Source organism: Sus scrofa, chromosome 7, assembly GCF_054392235.1.
Source record: "Sus scrofa isolate SSC_HxYL_T2T_F1_AM1 chromosome 7, Sscrofa_HxYL_maternal_Yorkshire_Landrace_v2.0, whole genome shotgun sequence".
In the NCBI taxonomy this organism is placed as follows: Eukaryota; Metazoa; Chordata; class Mammalia; order Artiodactyla; family Suidae; genus Sus; species Sus scrofa.
Genome location: NC_139389.1, coordinates 41458628 through 41476739, shown reverse-complemented (window position 1 = coordinate 41476739; position 18112 = coordinate 41458628). Strand labels below are relative to the sequence as shown.

General features: G+C 47.6%; 1 protein-coding gene across 1 annotated transcript in view; it reads right to left on the bottom strand.

Moving 5' to 3' along the window:
• Window positions 1-18112, bottom strand: part of TBC1D22B (TBC1 domain family member 22B) — a 74741-nt gene that overhangs the window by 15788 nt on the left and 40841 nt on the right. Inside the window, exons 9-12 of the mRNA XM_003128372.5 lie at window positions 4076-4182; window positions 3566-3641; window positions 1264-1391; window positions 940-1035 (exon numbers count right to left, since the gene is read on the bottom strand). Coding sequence (XP_003128420.4) covers window positions 940-1035; window positions 1264-1391; window positions 3566-3641; window positions 4076-4182 — 407 coding nt within the window. The remainder of the gene's footprint in view (window positions 1-939; window positions 1036-1263; window positions 1392-3565; window positions 3642-4075; window positions 4183-18112) is intronic.

Below are 18112 nucleotides of genomic sequence, written 5' to 3'. Positions count from 1 at the left end.
CAGAACATATCCAAGATGAGGCCACATGTCACACCTCCCTCCCACTCCAGCCTCAGGCCTCACCTGGAGGCCTCCTGGATGGCCTCCCTGCCTCCACCCTTGCCCACACCTGCAGGCTACACAGAAGCCAGAGCATCCTCTGAAACCCCGAGCAGACCATCCCCTCCGTTGCTCAAGATGTCTCACGGCTCCCCTTCCACACAGAGAAAACCCCAAGTCCTTACTCTGGCTATGAGGTCTTCATGATCTGGGTCCCTTGTGACTCTTCTGGCCTCACCTCTTCCACTCTTCCCTTGGGCCACTCTGCTCCAGGCCACACTGGCCACCATCATGGTTCCACAAAGCCCAGGCACATGGTGACCTTACGACCTTTGCAGGGTGCTTCCTGCTGCCTGGACGCTTTCCCCCCAGGTGTCCACATGTCTCATACCCTCACCTGCCCCCAGCCTTTCCCAAGTGTCACCTCCTTTATCCAGCCTCTGCTTTATTTGAACTGTGACCTGTCCCTTCCTGACCACCTCATAATCCCTTTATCCTGCTCTACTTTTTTTCCAAAAAAATGTATTGCCTTCTACTATTCTTTTTAACTTACGACTTACCATGCTTCTGTTTACTCTAGTCTCTCCCCAGTTAGCATGGAAGCTCTACAGAAGAGATGTGTGTTTTACTTCCAGTGGATCTCACTCCGGCAACGGCGCCCAGAACGTGGCAGACATTCAACTACGATGTCTTGTGGGCGATGACCCGAAGGTCTCTTAGACCCGCCCAGCACTATCTGGGCCCCACTGGCTCCTACCAACTGGGAGGGCAACCTCTTCTGAGCGTCCTTTCTCCCTTCCTCTTCCCAGCCAGGTACCTTCTATCTACAGGGCCCCACTCGCCGGGTAACTCCCACTCTGACGCTCCCCTGCAGCCCAGGCTGAGGTCCGGGCCACTCACCTGAAAGTCCTCCTCGTCCAAGATCTCTTTCCTCCACTTGATCAAGAAAGCTGCACACACGTAGAGATGAAAGTGGGAGAACCCTTCTGGTTCGGACTGGGAAGGGAAAAACAGAGTCAGGTCTGCAAGTCCTGACCCAGAGCTGGCTCCACGCCCTCGGGTCCAATCCTTCCGTGAGGTGCAGACGCCCCACGCCTGAGGCTATGGCAGACACAGGGGAAGGAAGGAAGGGGGGAACTTCTGAGCCCTGCATTGCACGGGGCTGGGCGCTCGGGGCGGCCTGGCGAGGGAAGGGCGGGCGGTGGGGGGGGGGTCTTCTCTTACCTGGTATGTGTCCCACAGGCGGATGGTGCAGCGAAGGGGGAGCTCCCGCATGAGCAGGTTGTTCATCCAACGGAAAGCAAACTGTAGGTATTCGACCTCGTACCTCCTGAAGTGATTATGTACCTGCTCTGAAACAGCAAGTGTCATTGGCCCCCGAGCGCAACCTAAGGGATCAGTCTCACGAGCCAAAAAGGCCGTTTCCATGTCTTTTCACACACCCCTCCCTGTGCACCCCGGCCCCACTGAGGAGGTCAGATGCAGAGGGGCCACCCTGGCAGCTGACTATCCTTCGTGTCTGACTCCCCACCTCACAGCAGCGGCGCGTGGCTGACCCAGCCCCGCCTGCGGCAGAGCTATTTTAACATCCCAGTGATGTCCCTTTGCGGGGTGCTCGAGCCACAGCAGGAGACAGAAAGCTCACATGGCTGCCTGACCTTGTTACTTAGAGAAGGAGCCAGAATGGAAAAGAACGTGGGGGTCACCTTGGCCACTGGCACCGCCAGGATTCCTCTTTGGCACTCCTGACAGATGGCGGGGGCAGGGATGCCAGCAGCCGGTCACAGAGGTTCTCTGACTCCACTCAGGGGCGGCCTCTCCCGTGGACATAGGGATGCGCCCCATTCAGACCCTGCTCCCTCCCACTCCCACCCGTGAGGCAGCAACAAACAAACCCAACCCTGCTCTACATCACAGCTTAGTGGGACTTGTTTTCTCTTCCATCACTCCCCTGCCACGTTTCCCAACCTACAAAATAGGGATAATCATTCATGCCTCAGAAAGTTTGGAGGAGAAAATGAGACCCTAAGAGTGCTCACAACAGCCCCTGGCTTGTGGTACACACTTAATACCACTTTTGAAGGAGTAACTATCGACAATGGTTATTTGGGGGGGGGGTTAGAATTTAAGGAGGAGGATTTTTACTTTTTATTTTGTGTTTGTCTGAGTTGTCTGAGTTTTTGTAACGAGCAAGATTTACTTCTATAATTCCAAGCATAAAGATGTATATATTTACAAACCACTACCCTAAAGTACTATGCCTTTATTTATCAGGTAGTTATGAGGGCAGAAGAAATAAGGACAGGCCAGCAAATGGCAAAAACCACAGCCCAGGCCCCCTAGAACCTGCCCTGTCAGACAGCCTAGAAGGCACGGGATGAGGATCCGAGGGAGGGAGGCGAGAGAGCTGGAGGTGGGCCACGCACAGCCCTAACTGCTGGGTCAGGGCAACAGGGCAAAGAGGAACAAAGCATCTCATGTCCAAGGTATGGGGGGAAAATAGTAAATAAGCAAGCAAGCTGGGAAGACTGAAATCCTAAGTCCTAAAAGGAAAATGGAACGAGTGAGTGGAATCAGGGGAGGTTTTCCTGGAAAGAGAACCCCGGAAAGGAGAGAGAGATGCAATCTCTCCAGGGGGAGTGGAGGGTGGGTGGGGATGCTTTAGTGAGACCAAAACCCAGAAACTGGGGTTTATTAGTTGTAGAGTAATTGGTGGGGTTAATTGGTGCTAGAGATCCCGCTTAACAGGAGACCGCGAGGCGATCTTCACGGAACTTAATTCCGACTTCTCTCCCTGGGCCTCAGCTGCTTCTTCAGTCAACAGTAGGGCTTCCAGAATTGCCTTGAGTTCTAACCTCCAGAAACCCACACCAGAGCCAAGGACTTTCTGTAAGGCTCCTGCTCCTCATTCTGCTTCCAGAAGCCACGTCTCCTATTTCCTGCCCAAGAGGTCACAGGGAGCCATGGAAAGTCCTGCTGGGGTATCAGCCAGACCTGAGGACCCTGTCCCAAGCCCAGGAGTCCTGAGTCACATCACAGCATGAAGGACAAGGCCAAACCACACAGACTTGATACTGAAAGCAGTGGAGAGCACGGGAGGAAGTTTTGGAGCAGAAGAGGGATATGACCAGAACAGTGCCCTAGAAAGAGGGTGTGTGAGAGGGAAAGGGTATGGAGGGGGCAAATCCTTCTAGGAGGAAGCCATGAAAGCCAAGCATGGCCGGACCAGGGCTGTGGCCAGGGAAATCGAGAAGAAAGAGGGAATCTGAGAAGAGATGCTGAAGGAGGATTGATAGAACTCGGTGACAAAAAACGAAGGAGAAAAAAGAATGTGACCCAACAGCAGAGTTCTCACCTCACCTTCCTGCTGAAATGTGGAGGGAAGCTGGTGCTGCCAAGAGCACAGAGTGAACTGGAGGAAAGGGTTGCGGCCAGGAAGGGGGCCGAGGGGACCACCCACAAACATCACTGGCTTGGGTCAGGATGGTACTGGGCTATGGCTAGAGAATGCCTCCTCTCAACCTACCATCGATCCGGCTGACGAGCTCTTCCAGGGCCTTGACCTTCTTTTGGATCCCCGGTTGTGCAAAGGTGTAGTTATCCTGCAAATGACACAGAGCTCAGGGTGAACAGGGACACCAAACAGTCGAGTTCACTGAAATATGTGTAAAAGCACAAGCTGTCTTTGTCAAAGCTGGTGCCAGCGTTTGGGGGGACAAAGGAATCTTACAGGACTGCAGAGCGTGGGGAAACCTAACGGCGCTGGTGCTATGGAGGCCAACTGCCCAGCCCCGGCGCCCAGCAGAAAGGAGAGGCACAGTCTGATGACAAGGGCAGGGCCATGGGGAGACTTCCTGAGGCTCCAGAGGATCCTAGACCATTGCCTTCTGAAAGCTGTACAGCAAGAGAAAGAGGTCAAGCGGCATGGGCGACAAAGGGGAGGGGCCGTGCTGGGGGCGGGGCCCTGTCTGCGCAGAAGAGTAAGAAGGAGCCCAAAGGCCCACCCTGGGCGGCCCGCAAGGGCAGAGTGCCTTGCCTGGATCCCGTCCAGCAGCTTGCTCATGCACCAGAAGCTGTCGGCTTCAATGCTTCGCAGCATGTCCTGAGACAAATTAGTCACGTCGAAATTCTCCACGTCCTCTTCTGTAAAACAAAAGGGGAAGAGAGTCCAGGGGTCTTCTCTGAAACGTGGAGAGAGAAGGACGGAGTCTGGTGTATTCCAACAGGGTCTTTGAGGCCAGGAGAGAGCTGGGCTGGTGTGATGCCAAAGACCGGGGCCTGCCCTCCTCCTCCCTTGTCAGGTGGGCCCAGTGTCCCAGGAAGGCCCTTGAGGATCTCATTAGGACACTGAACAGGCCATTTCTCACACCAGTTTTGATGGGTCCAACACATCTTTCTTTCCCACTGCATGTGTTCATTTAGTTTGAGGAGAAACACTTCAGGCCTCATGTTCAATGAGCTATATCCTGCCGCCTGGAGAGGGTCTGGAAAAATTCTCTGATTTCAGAAATTCACTGAACTGTCTGGCACACTCACACTGGTGAGAACGGCTGGGATCAGGTAGCCTCCAAAGTTCATTTTCAAGAGGGAATCCCCCTTGGGCAGACCCATGGCCTTACCACTCAGAAGTGAAGATGAGAAGTTCCCATTGTGGCTCATTGGGTTAAGAACCTGACTAGTATCCATGAGGAAGCAGGTGTGATCCCTGGTCTTACTCAGTGGGTTAAAGGATCCCACATTGCCATGAGCTGTGGTGTAGGTCGTGGATGTTTCTTGGATCCCGCGTTGCTGTGGCGTAGGCCAGCGTCTGCAGCTTCAATTTGGCCCCTAGCCTGGGAACATCCGTGTGCCCCAGGTGTGGCCCCCCCCCAAAAAAAAAGAAAAAAAAAAAAAAAAAAAAGTGAGTGTGTGAAGTACCACAGCCCAAACCTGCAGGAGCTTCCAGGATTGAACTTCACCAAGTTGGTAGTTATTAAGCTGGGTTTTGCAAGACGTCAATCCTATAGGACACTCAAGAAAAAAGAGCTTCCACAGGAAAATATGGGTGAGAAATGCGGCGCTACATGTCCTCATTCTGGAGAGTCACGACAATCACAGCACACAAAAGGATTTGAGAAGTTACTAGAAATTCTGCATTAAGCAAATCTCCTTAACCTTGCTTATCCAGCATCTCCCCGGCTTCTTTAGCCACGGGACCTCTTTTGGCTTCTCATGGAAACCCCACACTAAGTGACGGGAGTGAGTCTGAGATGCAAGTGGGGAGAACACCTGAAGAAGGAAGAGGCCCTGTGATGTTTCCTTCTGCCAGAGAGAGTGGACAAGACAGGCCAGGCCGTCTCAACCCCCAGGCCCCACGTGCCGGTCAGAGGTCACATGTGGGTTCTGGGCCAGAGGCAGCTTATGTCCTTGCAGCCCTGTCTTGAAAACAGGATGTCCCCTGCAGTCCCTGGTGCTGCAGAGACACAGGCAAGGGACAAAATGCCTTCAGAATCCAGCCCTTTCGTTTAGGAGAATTATTACTCTATTAAGTCCTACAACTGGACCTTCTTGGGACAACCCTCGGATTCTCATCCTGTATAAACAGTGCTTTTTAATAAGACACCCAAGGGCTGTAAAAATCCTTCTGGGGAGGATGGGGTGTTTTGTCAGAAAAGCTATGACCCTGGGAACAATGTAAAAGTCCACAGTTAATACAAGTAAAGTGCTAACAGTGCTTGGCTCACAGTAGGCGCAATATAATTTATTTTAGATGAAGTTTATTAGGAATTCGTAAGGACATGGGAAAGCACGTCAGTGTAAAAGGAAAAGAGTAAGGTACAAAATTATTTATGGTATATTCTCAACTAGTGTACATACAGTATTTATGTGTTTATATAAGCACAGAGGAAAGACAAAATACATCACAAAGGTTTACAGTGCTTATTCCCCAGGTGGCAGGGATACGAATTTTTATTTTCTTTAAGACTTACTACTCAAAATTTCTACAATAAGCATAATTTTTATAGCCAAGAAAAAATGCACATTATTTTAGAAAAAAAGGGGGCTGCAATCGACTACATCTTCCTTTTACCACCACCACACACACAAAAAGATTCTATAATATAATACTAAGCCTGCAGAAATGGAAGACTTTGGATAATATGTAACGGTCCATTTGAGAAACCCAAACAAAAAATCCTCCCAAGAAATACTATCTTGGAGTTCCCGTTGTGGCTCAGGGGTAACGAACCCGACTAGCATCCATGAAGACTTGGGTTCGATCCCTGGCCTTACTCAGAGAGTTAAGGATTCGGCGTTGCCTGTGAGCTGTGGTGTAGGTTGCAGACGTGGCTCGGATCCTGTGTTGCTGTGGCTGTGGTGTAGGCCTGGGATGAGAGCTCCAACTGGACCCCTAGCCTGTGAACCTCCATATGCTGTGGATGCGGCCCTAAAAAAAAAAAAAGAAATACTTTTTTTCCCTAACACTCATTACATAGTGGGGTTTTTTTTTGCGGGGGGGGGGTGAGGGAGGGCGGTAGCCATATGTATTAGTAATTTAATTAAATGATACTGGGCTCTAAGACCCAGCTCAGAATCTTCCTTTACTTTTTGCTTCATGTTTCAGTGCTAAGACCCTTCTTTTTTTTTTTTTTTTTTGCCTTTTTGCCATTTCTTGGGCCGCTCCCGTGGCATATGGAGGTTCCCAGGCTAGGGGTCGAATTGGAGCTGTAGCCACTGGCCTACACCAGAGCCACAGCAACATGGAATCTGAGCCGAGTCAGCAACCTACACCACAGCTCACAGGCAACGCCGGATCGTTAACCCACTGAGCAAGGCCAGGGATCAAACCCGCAACCTCATGGTTCCTAGTTGGATTCGTTAACCACTGAGCCACGACGGGAACTCCTGCTAAGACCCTTTTACATTGCTGTATATACCACTAGTTCCCGCCCTGCAGAAGCCACCACCCCTTTACACATCCGTCCCCCAAGGATGGACACCCAGGTGCAACTCCCACTACTGCAAACAATGGCCTAAGGAACCCATACAAGGGACAAAGAGCCTGGGTCCCTGAGCAGAAGGGGGAGCGCAGCTGCCACATGAGCCCTTTGCTGTCAGACAGAATAGCATGGGGATAAGAGCACAGACTCTGGAGCCAGACCTCACAGCTTAAAACCTGACTCTGTCACTCTCGAGCTATGTGGCTTTTGGCAAACGGCTTCACCCTCTGAGCCTCAAAACCTCACCTGGTAAGGTGATGATATCCTGCCAGGGTCGGTGGACATTATAAGGATCAAACAAGTTAGTACATGGAAAGTGCTAACAATGCCTGGCATAAAATGAGAATTATGCATATCTTAGCTAATATTACTGTTATTAAATGAGGAACAAGTAAACTTTTACCTTCTGTAGGGTGCTGTCATGTTAGATCTTTGTTATTTGTAGTCAAACCCAACTTAATTCCAAACATAAAACATACTTCTTTTTTTAAATGGCTGCATCTGCAGCATATGAAGTTCCCAGGCTGGGGGTCAAATCGGAGCTGCAGCTGCCGGCCTACACCACAGCCACAGCAATGCAGGATCCAAGCCGCATCTATGACCTACACCACAGCTCAAGGCAACACCAGATCCCTTACCCACTGAGCAAGGCCAAGGGAAAAAACCAGCATCCTCATGGATACTAGTCGGGAAATACAATGGGAACTCCTACAAACATATCTTAAAAATAAAAGTTGGGGAGTTCTTGTAGTGATGCAGTGGAAATGAACCTGACTAGGATCCATGAGGTTTCAGGTTCAATCCCTGGCCTTGCTCAGTGGGTTAAGGATCCAGCGTTGCCATGAGCTGTGGTGTAGGTCCCAGACGCAGCTCGGATCCTGCGTTGGTGTGGCTGTGGTATAGGCCAGCAGCTGTAGCTCGGATTCAACCTCTAGCCTGGGAACCTCCTTATGCTCCAAGTGCAGCTCTAAAAAAGCAAAAAAAAAAAAAAAAAAGTCGGGCGTTCCCATTGTGGCTCAACGGTTGCCAACCCAACTAGTATCCAGGGTTTGATCCCTGGTCTTGTTCAGTGGATTAAGCATCCAGCATTGCTGTGAGCTGTGGTGTAGGTTGCAGACATGGCTCGGATCTGGCATTGCTGTGGCTATGGTGTGGGCCGGCAGCTGCAGCTCCGATTTGAGGTGGGGGCTCTTACTTCCCCACATCCTGTCCTTGTGCCTGGCCTGGCTGCTAGCTCTTTGCTTTTCGAAGGCAGAGGGAGAGCTCACCAGCACTTCAGGGAGTGGGAGGAGAGTTTAATTCTAGTGTTCTGCCTGCTGGGAGGATAAAATTCACACATTCAGTCAAAAACTGTGAGCTGAGTGCACCAGCAAAAAGCAGCAGAAAAAGGGAGGCCCAAATGCTCTCTGAAGGGCTTCATTTAGCATAAACAGTCTGTTCAGAAGGATCATTAAACGTCCCACTTGAGAAAATTCAACATATAATTGAAGCTGGAACGGGAAACTGTGCCAGCCACGCGGCCTCGAACGAGGGCAGAGTCTCTGGTTGTCATTATGGAGCATTCCGCAGCCAGGGCTCAGATGGGAGGGAATGAGATTTTAAGGGTATTTTATGGCTGTTTTAAGAGGCAAAGCATCCACAAAGAGGAAACCCAAAAGCTCTTTATAAAAATCAAATTGCCCACCCTGGGCTTGACAAGAACATGCTGTCAAGCTCGGCATTATTAGCTGATAAAATGTACCTGAGTGGTGGCCCCAGTCTAGAGTCTACTTTTCAGAGAAATCCAGATCTCAAAAACTCCCCAACGGCTTGGGAGGGAAGGGCTGGTTTTGCTTAAACTGGCTGGAGTAACCTGTCCATTTGCTGCTCTAGGCATTTCTCAGGAACCACCTGTGATCGAAGGGCAATTTCCAGATCTGGGGATCTCTTGGGTCAGAATTAATCAGCCCAACAGGCAGGCACAAGAGGATTCAAGGCATCAGACTTAAAACAGCCTCTATTTCCCAAGGCCTCTGGCTTACCCAATTCCCATCTTTTTTTTTTTTAAACTGGACTCATAAAAATACCTTATATAATATCTTCTGATCATAAAAGTAAACCAATTTAGAAAAAGAAAAATATAAATCTTTTTCAGCCACATATCTAAAGAACCTCATAAGGAGTTGCCATCTTGGCACAGCAGAAACAACTCCCACTAGGAACCATGAAGTTTTGGGTTCAATCCCTGGCCTCGCTCAGTGGGTTGGGAATCCGGCATTGCCATGAGCTGTGGTGTAGGTCCCAGACATGGCTCAGATGTGGCATTGCTGTGGCTCTGATGTAGGCCAGCAGCAACAGCTCTGATTAGACTCCTAGCCTGGGAGCCTCCATATGCCGTGGGTGAGGCCCTAAAAAGACAAAAAACAAACAAAAAAAAGAACCTCATAAAACAAGAACTATCTTATCCAGGAAGTTCCCCAGTAGCTTAGCAGTTAAGGATTTGGCATGGGTTTGATCCCCGGCCTAGGAACTTCTGCATGCCATGGGTGTGGCCAAAAACAAACACACAAAACATCTAAAAAACAAAACAACAAAAATATTTCATCCAGAAAAACACAGTTTTAAGGGAAGTATCAGGGAAATCATCTGATCACCTGTATGTAATAATTTTTAAGTGTTTCAAGTGCTACAGAAACTTATCCTTGGGTGTTATTCCTCTGGCATTTTCAGGCAAGTATTTGATGGCAGCAGCCAGGACAAGGCCACAACAGCCGAGCATGGACAAGGTGGAGGGGCCCCTCGGCTAAACCCGAAAAGTCAAACCACCTGACCAAGAAAGGACAGTGAGGAGAGCTGGCCTCTTCAGGGAGGTCAGAGGGGAGACGATGTCCAGGGTTCCTATAGAGCAGAGACCCAGAGCGAGGTGGTTCTGTTTCATGAGGACCACGTTCCAGACCCTGTGAGAGGAGATGTGCTGTTTCAAAGATACAGAGAAGCAGCTGACCACGGAGCCCCTCCTGTCTGTCAGGATAGTGACTAAGAGGTAAATGTTAACTCTGAATGATTGCTGGCTGTCCATTCCTCACTGGGGGGTAGCCTGGCTAAAATTATTTTAGGGAGTTCCCTGGTGTCCTAATGGTTAAGGACTGGGCATTGTCACTGTCGTGGCTCATGTTCCATCCCCGGTCAGAGGACTTCTGCAAGCCGAGGTTGCAGCCAAAAAAATTTAAAAAAGAATAAAATAAAATAAAATTTAAAAACCACCAAACCACCAAATTGTCTGTACTTTCCTGAGGTTCCTGTATGCTATTTAACAAACATTAGTGGCTGCTGGTTAACTCAGCCTCTTGTGCTGGCTATAGGACCCCGGACTACATGAAGATTCAGGTTATGGGGGCAAGGCAAGGGCTGGGTCCAGCACACACTTCACCTTCTAGGATCTGCCCAAAGACCGCCACAGAGACAGGCAGCATGTCACCCAGATGCTGTATATGTGAACAGACTCTGGGGACAGCCAACATCAGCTGCCCAGGGGCTCCTCACAGAGGCTCAAACATCTTGGGTAGGTTGGCACCTCAATTTCTCCTCTGTTACCATTTCTCACTCACTCCTGGGTCAGCTGAGAAAGGGTGAGTGACATGCAAGTGCTACCTCACTGCCCAGGTCTTAGAGTCCCAGAGGTGACAAGCCACAACCGTTCCTTGGAGAACTTCCCTCCTTCATGACAGGAATCCCAACACTGGACATCCTCCCCAATACACACACTGCTCTCAACTGGCAGCTGAAAGTGACTCAGTTCAGCACTCTGACTGGGCGTCCCCACATTATGACTGTTGCTGGAACGAGCCTTAAATATTCCTCGGCCGTCCATCACACAAGAGGCTGCTCCAGCTATGAAGACAGGGCCAGGAGGCGTCTTGAGGAAAGGGGTAGAGTCCCAAACAGGGTAAGCGCTACAATCCAGCATCAGCCCCACTCCGCAGGTCCCTCCAAACCAACAACATTACAATGGAAAGTGGGATGTCCCTTATAATACAATTCAACGTACATACAGCTTAGCGATAGGCAAAACCGGTCGAGGCGTCAGAAGTCAGTAAGACAGCTACCCTTGTGGGACTGAGGGGAAGGCCTAGAAGGGAACGAAAGGGGACTTCTGCAACGCTGGGAATGTTCCATATGGGTGCTCACTGCTCAGGGGACATTACTGGGCTGTGCGCATATACATACTTCTTAAACTTTATGTTGTACCTCAGTACAAAGTTTATATTTTAAAAGGAAAAGAGGGAGCTCCTGCTGTGACGCCACGGGACTGATGGCATCTTGGGAGCACTGGGATGCAGGTTCAATCCCCGGCCCAGCCCAGCACAGTGGGTTGGGGATCTGGCATCGCCACAGCTGCGGCTCCGATCTGATCCCTGGCCCAGGAACTCCATATACCGTGGGGTGGCCAAAAAGGGAAAAAAATAAATAAGTAAAAGGAAAAAAGGAATGTCCTCTTAAGATAAGGAGAGACTATGGACGTCTGTCCGCTTTCATCTTTGGCCTCCACCCCTTGCCAGACAGGGAGGAAGAGCATCGGCAGGGGGGCTGTCAAGTGCGGAGTCAGATCTGAGAGCCTCACAACAGCCCAGGAGCAAGACCTGGTGACAGGGTCCACGGTATGCGGCATGTGGGGAGTTACTGACAACAACTCCTTTCTTCTGAAAACCTGAGTGTTAACCGGCAAAAATCAGCTGGGCGGGCTCGCTCCCTCACCTCCTTCAGGTCTTTGTTCAGACACAGTCTTCTCAGTGAGATCCCGGCTCACTCTGTTCAAAACCTGCTCCAGGAGTTCCCGTCGTGGCGCAGTGGTTAACGAATCCGACTAGGAACCATGAGGTTGCGGGTTCGGTCCCTGCCCTTGCTCAGTGGGTTAATGATCCGGCGTTGCCATGAGCTGTGGTGTAGGTTGCAGACGTGGCTCGAATCCTGCGTTGCTGTGGCTCTGGCGTAGGCTGGTGACTACAGCTCCGATTTGACCCCTAGCCTGGGAACCTCCATATGCCGTGGGAGTGGCCCAAAGAAATAGAAAAAAGACAAAAAAAAAAAAAAAAAAACCTGCTCCAGCTCCTACTCTTGCCAACAGGTCATTCCATGTTATTGCTTTTCTCAGTAGCTCATTCTTTTTTATTGCTGGGTACTATTTCATTGTATGACTATCCATTCTCCTATTGACAGATATTTGGGTTGTTCCGGTTTTTGTCTATGTGAACAGAGTTGCTATGAATATTCCCGTACAGTCTTTTAGGGACTTTCATTTTCCTTGAATAAGTACCTAGAAGTAAAAGGCAGGGATTTTTGTCTGCTTTGTTTACGGTCGTATCTGCAGGGCCTAGAGCAGTGCCTGGCACGGTGTAATTCTCAATAAATATCTGCTGAATGAGTGATAGTACTTCATCTCCATCCCTTAGGAGAGAGAGAACTTCTGGCTAAGTGGGCAAGTATCAGAAGACTGTAATTCACTGCCCTCCAGTGGCCAAGCCCAGCAACGCTCCATTACTTCCTACATATCTTAAAAAGTTACGAAGTTTTCATTCTCTCACTCATCTAAACATGTATAGAATGCCCATTGTGGACACCAAGATGAAAGCACTGGGAGTATAAAGATGTTTAAAATAGTTTCTGGCCTCAAAGAACCATACGGTCTGGTGACAGAGGGTAGGGGAGGGAAACTCACACGGGAAGTGGTGTGGTAAGATCCTGCCAAGGGAAACGCACAGGGTTATGAAAAGAGTACCAGGGGGGTGGCAGGCACCGGGAAGACGTCTCAGGGCAGGCTTCCAGAGGAAGGGGAGTCTTACGGGATGCACAAGGATTAGCCCAGGGGGTGAAGAAGTGGTACAGGATGAGGCTTTAGATTAAAAATGGCAATTTGGGATTTGTGAGTTTGAGAGGTGAGGCAGAAAGCAGAGCACAACAAGCTTGAGAATCTGGACATTTTAACCTGCAGGTGCTGGGACACTAGCGAAGAGTTTTAAGAGAGGAGCTGTACAGGTACATCTGTGTTTAAATGGTGTGGAAGGTAGGTTTAAAGGGGAGAAACACCAGAGGTGTGGAAACACACCTGGCCATCTCAGCAATCTGGGTCTATGCTAAAGTAGTCGTAGGAAGAATGGAGAGGGAAGTAGATTCAAGAAAAATTCAGGACAGGAAATCATCAGAGCTTTGTAACTGATTAGATATGGAAGAATGAGAAAAAAAAATAGTAAGTCACCATTTCTGACGTTAGTGGCAGGAAATGCTGGCAACTGAGAGAAAAGAGTGGCTGGGTCTGGGGAGGAGAGGCATTGGTCAAACACTGAGTCTGAGGAGCCTACGGAAACCAAAGCCTGCTGTTGTCCCTAAGTAACTGCCACCCCTTCCTCCTTGGTGGCCACCAGCCTACGCCACAGCCACAGCAATGCCAAATCGGAGGGGCATCCGCGACCTGCACCATAGCTCATGGCAATGCTGGATCCTTAACCCACTGAGCAAGGCCAGGGATTGAACCCGTGTCCTCATGGATGCTAGTTGGGTTCGCTAACTGCTGAGCCACAATGCGAACTCCTACCTCCTGACGTTTAAGGTGAGAGAAATAAGCTTTTCTCTCTTGCTTAAGGCAGAGATATTTGAGGTTCTCCATCAATGCAGCCCAGCTAATCCTAACTGATCATCTAGGACACATCCAAGTGGAAATGTCACACAGGGAACACAAGTCAGAGGTGTGGGGAGGCTTTCCCTTCTGGGAGTTCCACTGCTCACATGCTTCTAAGTAAAACCAGAAATGAAAATCCTGCTCTACTGCTTCATGCCGAGGAGAAGAGGGGGAGCCATCTGACAGTGTTTCATTTGTACTGAAAGAAATCACCAGGCACCACTCTTCCTTTGAAAATAGGACAATCATGAGCCCCACGCTTCTATACGACCTCCTCATTCACATCACTTAATAGTTGCTGTTAGGCAGCTTATTTTGGTGATGACCACAGACTTTCAATTACATTTCACCTTAATACACTCCCTGCTAGATCAATAATGTCATCTAAGTCAAAAGGTTTTGGAGATGAGAATCTAGAGGTAATTCCACAGCCTCAGGAGTCACAGTCCAGAGACCATCTCCCCAGGGGTGACCCTCCAGCACTGTCACCTCTGGACCCAGACACAGCTGGCTTATCCACTGAGGACCCACTTCTATGCAAGCAGCTGGTTTCAGCAGATAAAGCAGTGACTAGGGGGCTAGGCTAGCTATAAAAAAAATGCTCTAGCAACCTGTGGTGGCGGGGGGGGGGGGGGTGTGTGTCACTGGATCTCCCTCCCTATTTTCAACTACTTTAGAACAAACGACACAAAGCATGAAGCAAGCTCAGGTACTGATTTATAAAAGTAATAACAGACAGAGGAGGAGATACGAGAGGGGCCAATGTCCTAGTGGCAACATCCCCGGCTCTATCACAGCACATCCTCCGTGCTGCAGCCCAGTGAGGCGGGGCAGTGGCGATACCTGCCCAGGATGATGAAGGCACAGCCTGGCCTGTTCCTTGGGTGAAGGGTACCCAAGGCTTCCTGCGGTAGGGAGGGTCATATCAGAGAGATCACCACAAAACACCCTTCACAGCGGCTGCCTGACTAGGATATGGCACTATTGGACAAGGGGAGAAAAGCAGCATTATTACTCAGACAAGAGAACTATTCTTGAAGCCCACAAACAATGCTGAATCTATGTTCAAGAAAGGTCTCGAGGCTGCACAGAAGTCTGTATGCCTTGCTTCTTTGACACTTAAGTTATATCCAGCAATGGATGAACAGATAAATAAAATGTGGTCTATTCATACAATGGAATATTTGACCACAAAAAGGAACAAAGTACTGACACGTGCTGCAACATGGATGAATCTCAAAAACATGGCATTAAGTGAAAGCTGGAAATAAAAGACTACATATTGTAGGAGTCCATGTTTATGAAATGTCCAGGAAAGGCAAATCCACAGACAGAAAGTAGATTAGTGGCTGCCTGGGAGTAGAGGCGGCTCGGGAGTGATGGCTAAAGTGTACAGGGTGTCTCTTTGAGCTGATGAAAATACACTAAAATGGTGGTGGTGGTTATACAACCCAATAAATATACTAAAAACTATTGAAATGTACGTTTTAAATGGGTGAATTGTAGGATATATGAATAGCCTCTCAATAAAGCTGCTATCCAAGGAAAAAAATCCCCCACAAAGCTAATTTGTAAATTTATTGCCCCTCCAATAAAAATTCTAAAGGACCCCCTGCCTCCTGAATTTGGCAAGTTGATACTAAAGTTCATCTGGAAGAAGAGCCAAGACAATTTTTCAAAAGAGATGATGAGAGGCTGGCCTTGAAATAATGGTAAAACACACCACAAAGCTCAAAAATCCAGTGCATAGAAATGGAGATAAGTGGAACAGAAATAAGTAAAACCATGTATACAAAGGACTTTATATCATATTATGAAGAGGGATTTCACATCAGTGAAGAAAGGATACACTATAAACAATGTTGAAATAATGAACTACCCAGTTGGAAGAGCAACTTTGAACTACAACCTGCACTGTATAGGAAAATAAATGACTAATGGAATTTAAACAGCTAAATATAAAACCAAAGCTATAAGAGTATTAGAAGAAAACATGGAAGAGTATTTTTATAATACTGGGGTGGGGAAGAAAAGACTTCCTTTTTTTTTTTTTTTTTTTTGGCTGTGCCAGTGGTATGCAGAAGTTCCCAGGTCAGGGATCAAATCCATGTCACAGCAGTGACCTGCGCCACAGCAGTGACAATACTGGACCCTTAACCCAATGAGCCACCAAGGACTCCATTGGTCCTTGTTTTACAGATTATTTTATTCCCTTCATTCCTAAGAAAAACTTCTTAGACAAAATACCAAATCTAAAAACCATAAAAGAAGAGGTATTGCCTTGGTGTCCTCCTCTGCTTTGCATCAACTTGTTTACTTTTTTGTGAACCCCTCAACTCCCCACTAAAAGGAAGGCTTCACAAGGGCAAGGCCCATATACGTTATTTTAGTACCTCTATCCTCTAGCACATGTAGGAGTTCAATAAATACCTGTCAAATGGACAGATTTGACTACATAAAAATTAGGAAGTGCTATATAAGGAGATGCAATAAAGTTAAAAAGATAAATGATGGTCTGGGAGGAAAAAAAAATTAGGTTGAACCATATAACATTTTCCCCAAATGGCTGAATGTTAGCAACTTTTTTTTTTTGGTCTTTCTGGGTCGCACCTGTGGCACATGGAGGTTCCCAGGCTAGGGGTCCAATCGGAGCTGTAGCCACTGGCCTACACCACAGCCGCAGCATCACCAGATCCAAGGTGCATCACACCTCATGGCAACGCAGGATCCTTAACCCACTTGAGTGAGGCCAGGGATCGAACCTGCATCCTCATGGATACTAGTCAGATTCTTTTCTGCTAAGCCACAATGGGAACTCTGAATGTTAACAATTGTATTTGGGTCGTTTGAACACCAGTTGAAAAACAAATATATCTAATCTACAGAAAGCTCTTACAAAACAAAACCAACAGTCCAAAAGGAAAAAGTAGATAAAAGATTTGAACAAGCAGATGACACAAGAAAGAAATGTTAACACCCAAAAGAAAAGATAAAGTATCTCATTGATGAGTAAGTGGAAATAAAAATTGAAACACAAACCATGGTTTGTTTTCCAGATTGGTGAAACACAATTATACCCAGTTTTGCTAAGGATGTGAAGAAAAGTATACCCGCACATTAGTGGTTGGAGCATAAACTGCTGTCAAACTTTCTGGAGTGTAATCTAGTGGTATCTACTTGGCATGCTTTCAGGACCGGTAATTTCACTTCAACAGATTCTCTTTCAGACAAACATGCACTTTATTATAAAGGCATAAGAAAATACGCACAGGATATTCATTGCAATGTTACTGATGATAGCTAAAAATTATAGACAAGTGTTAAATATCCTACTATAAAAAAATTATTAACTAGACAGTAGTAAAGCCTAAAGAAAATAAACGTAATTGCTAAAAATGAGGAGCTAGGATCCCTATGTCCAAACTTGGAAAGCTGGCCAGATATCTGCGAATGAAAGCAAGCAAGACAGGGGAAGTATGGATAGTTTGATCCCATTTTTCTGGACAGAACAAAGAAAAATACTATATGCAGGTCTAAAACCACATATAGGAAATGATCTGGAAAAACACACACCAAAAGGTCTATAGTAGGCATCTCGGGGGGGAAGGGGGAGGAATGAGGTAATACTACTACATTGTTTTGGGTTTTTTAGGGAACGTGTACTTCTACTGCACCTTTTTTTTTTTTTTTCCTTAGGCAAGAAGCAATAAGAAATGTGCTGTCTGCTTTGGAGCAGAGAATGGAGCAGCAGCTGTGAGATAGATCTAAGCTGAGATAACCACCAAGTCCTATAAAGAATACAGGTATTTAGGTCAAAAGATCTGGGTTTGAGCTGGAAAACTCATTAAATCTGAGCCTTCAATTCCTCACCTATAAAATGGGTTGATACATCAACCTTAAAGAGATATTGGGGGCTACTAAATGAAATTGGTGAAGTCAAAGTACTTTGCAAATGGTAAAGTGCTTTAAAAATCAGGGGGATAGTACTGGTTGACAGGACAAAGCCCTCTCTGAAAACGAGATCAACAAGGGCTAAAGCTACAAACTGCTTCGGAAGAGAGAGGTGGTGAGGAACTACTGGACTAAGAGAGACTTAAAAGGCATATCAACCAATCAGCAGAATGTGGGGACCTGATATGAACCCTGATTCAAACAAACTGCTAAATCTATTCATGGGAATCAAGAAAATTTGAACATTGTTGTATATAAGATTATATTAAGGAGCTGTTATATCATTTTAGATGTCATAACTGCATGGTGGCTGTGGGTTTCTTTAATCATTATCTTTTAGAGATACATACGGAAATATTTAGGGATGAAATGATATGGGGCTTGATATTGGGCTTTACTTACTCACAACGATGAGGGAGGAAAGAATGGACAGGGATGTAAATGACCCAAGGCTGGCCAACATGTGAAGTTAGGTGGCAGGTATATTGAG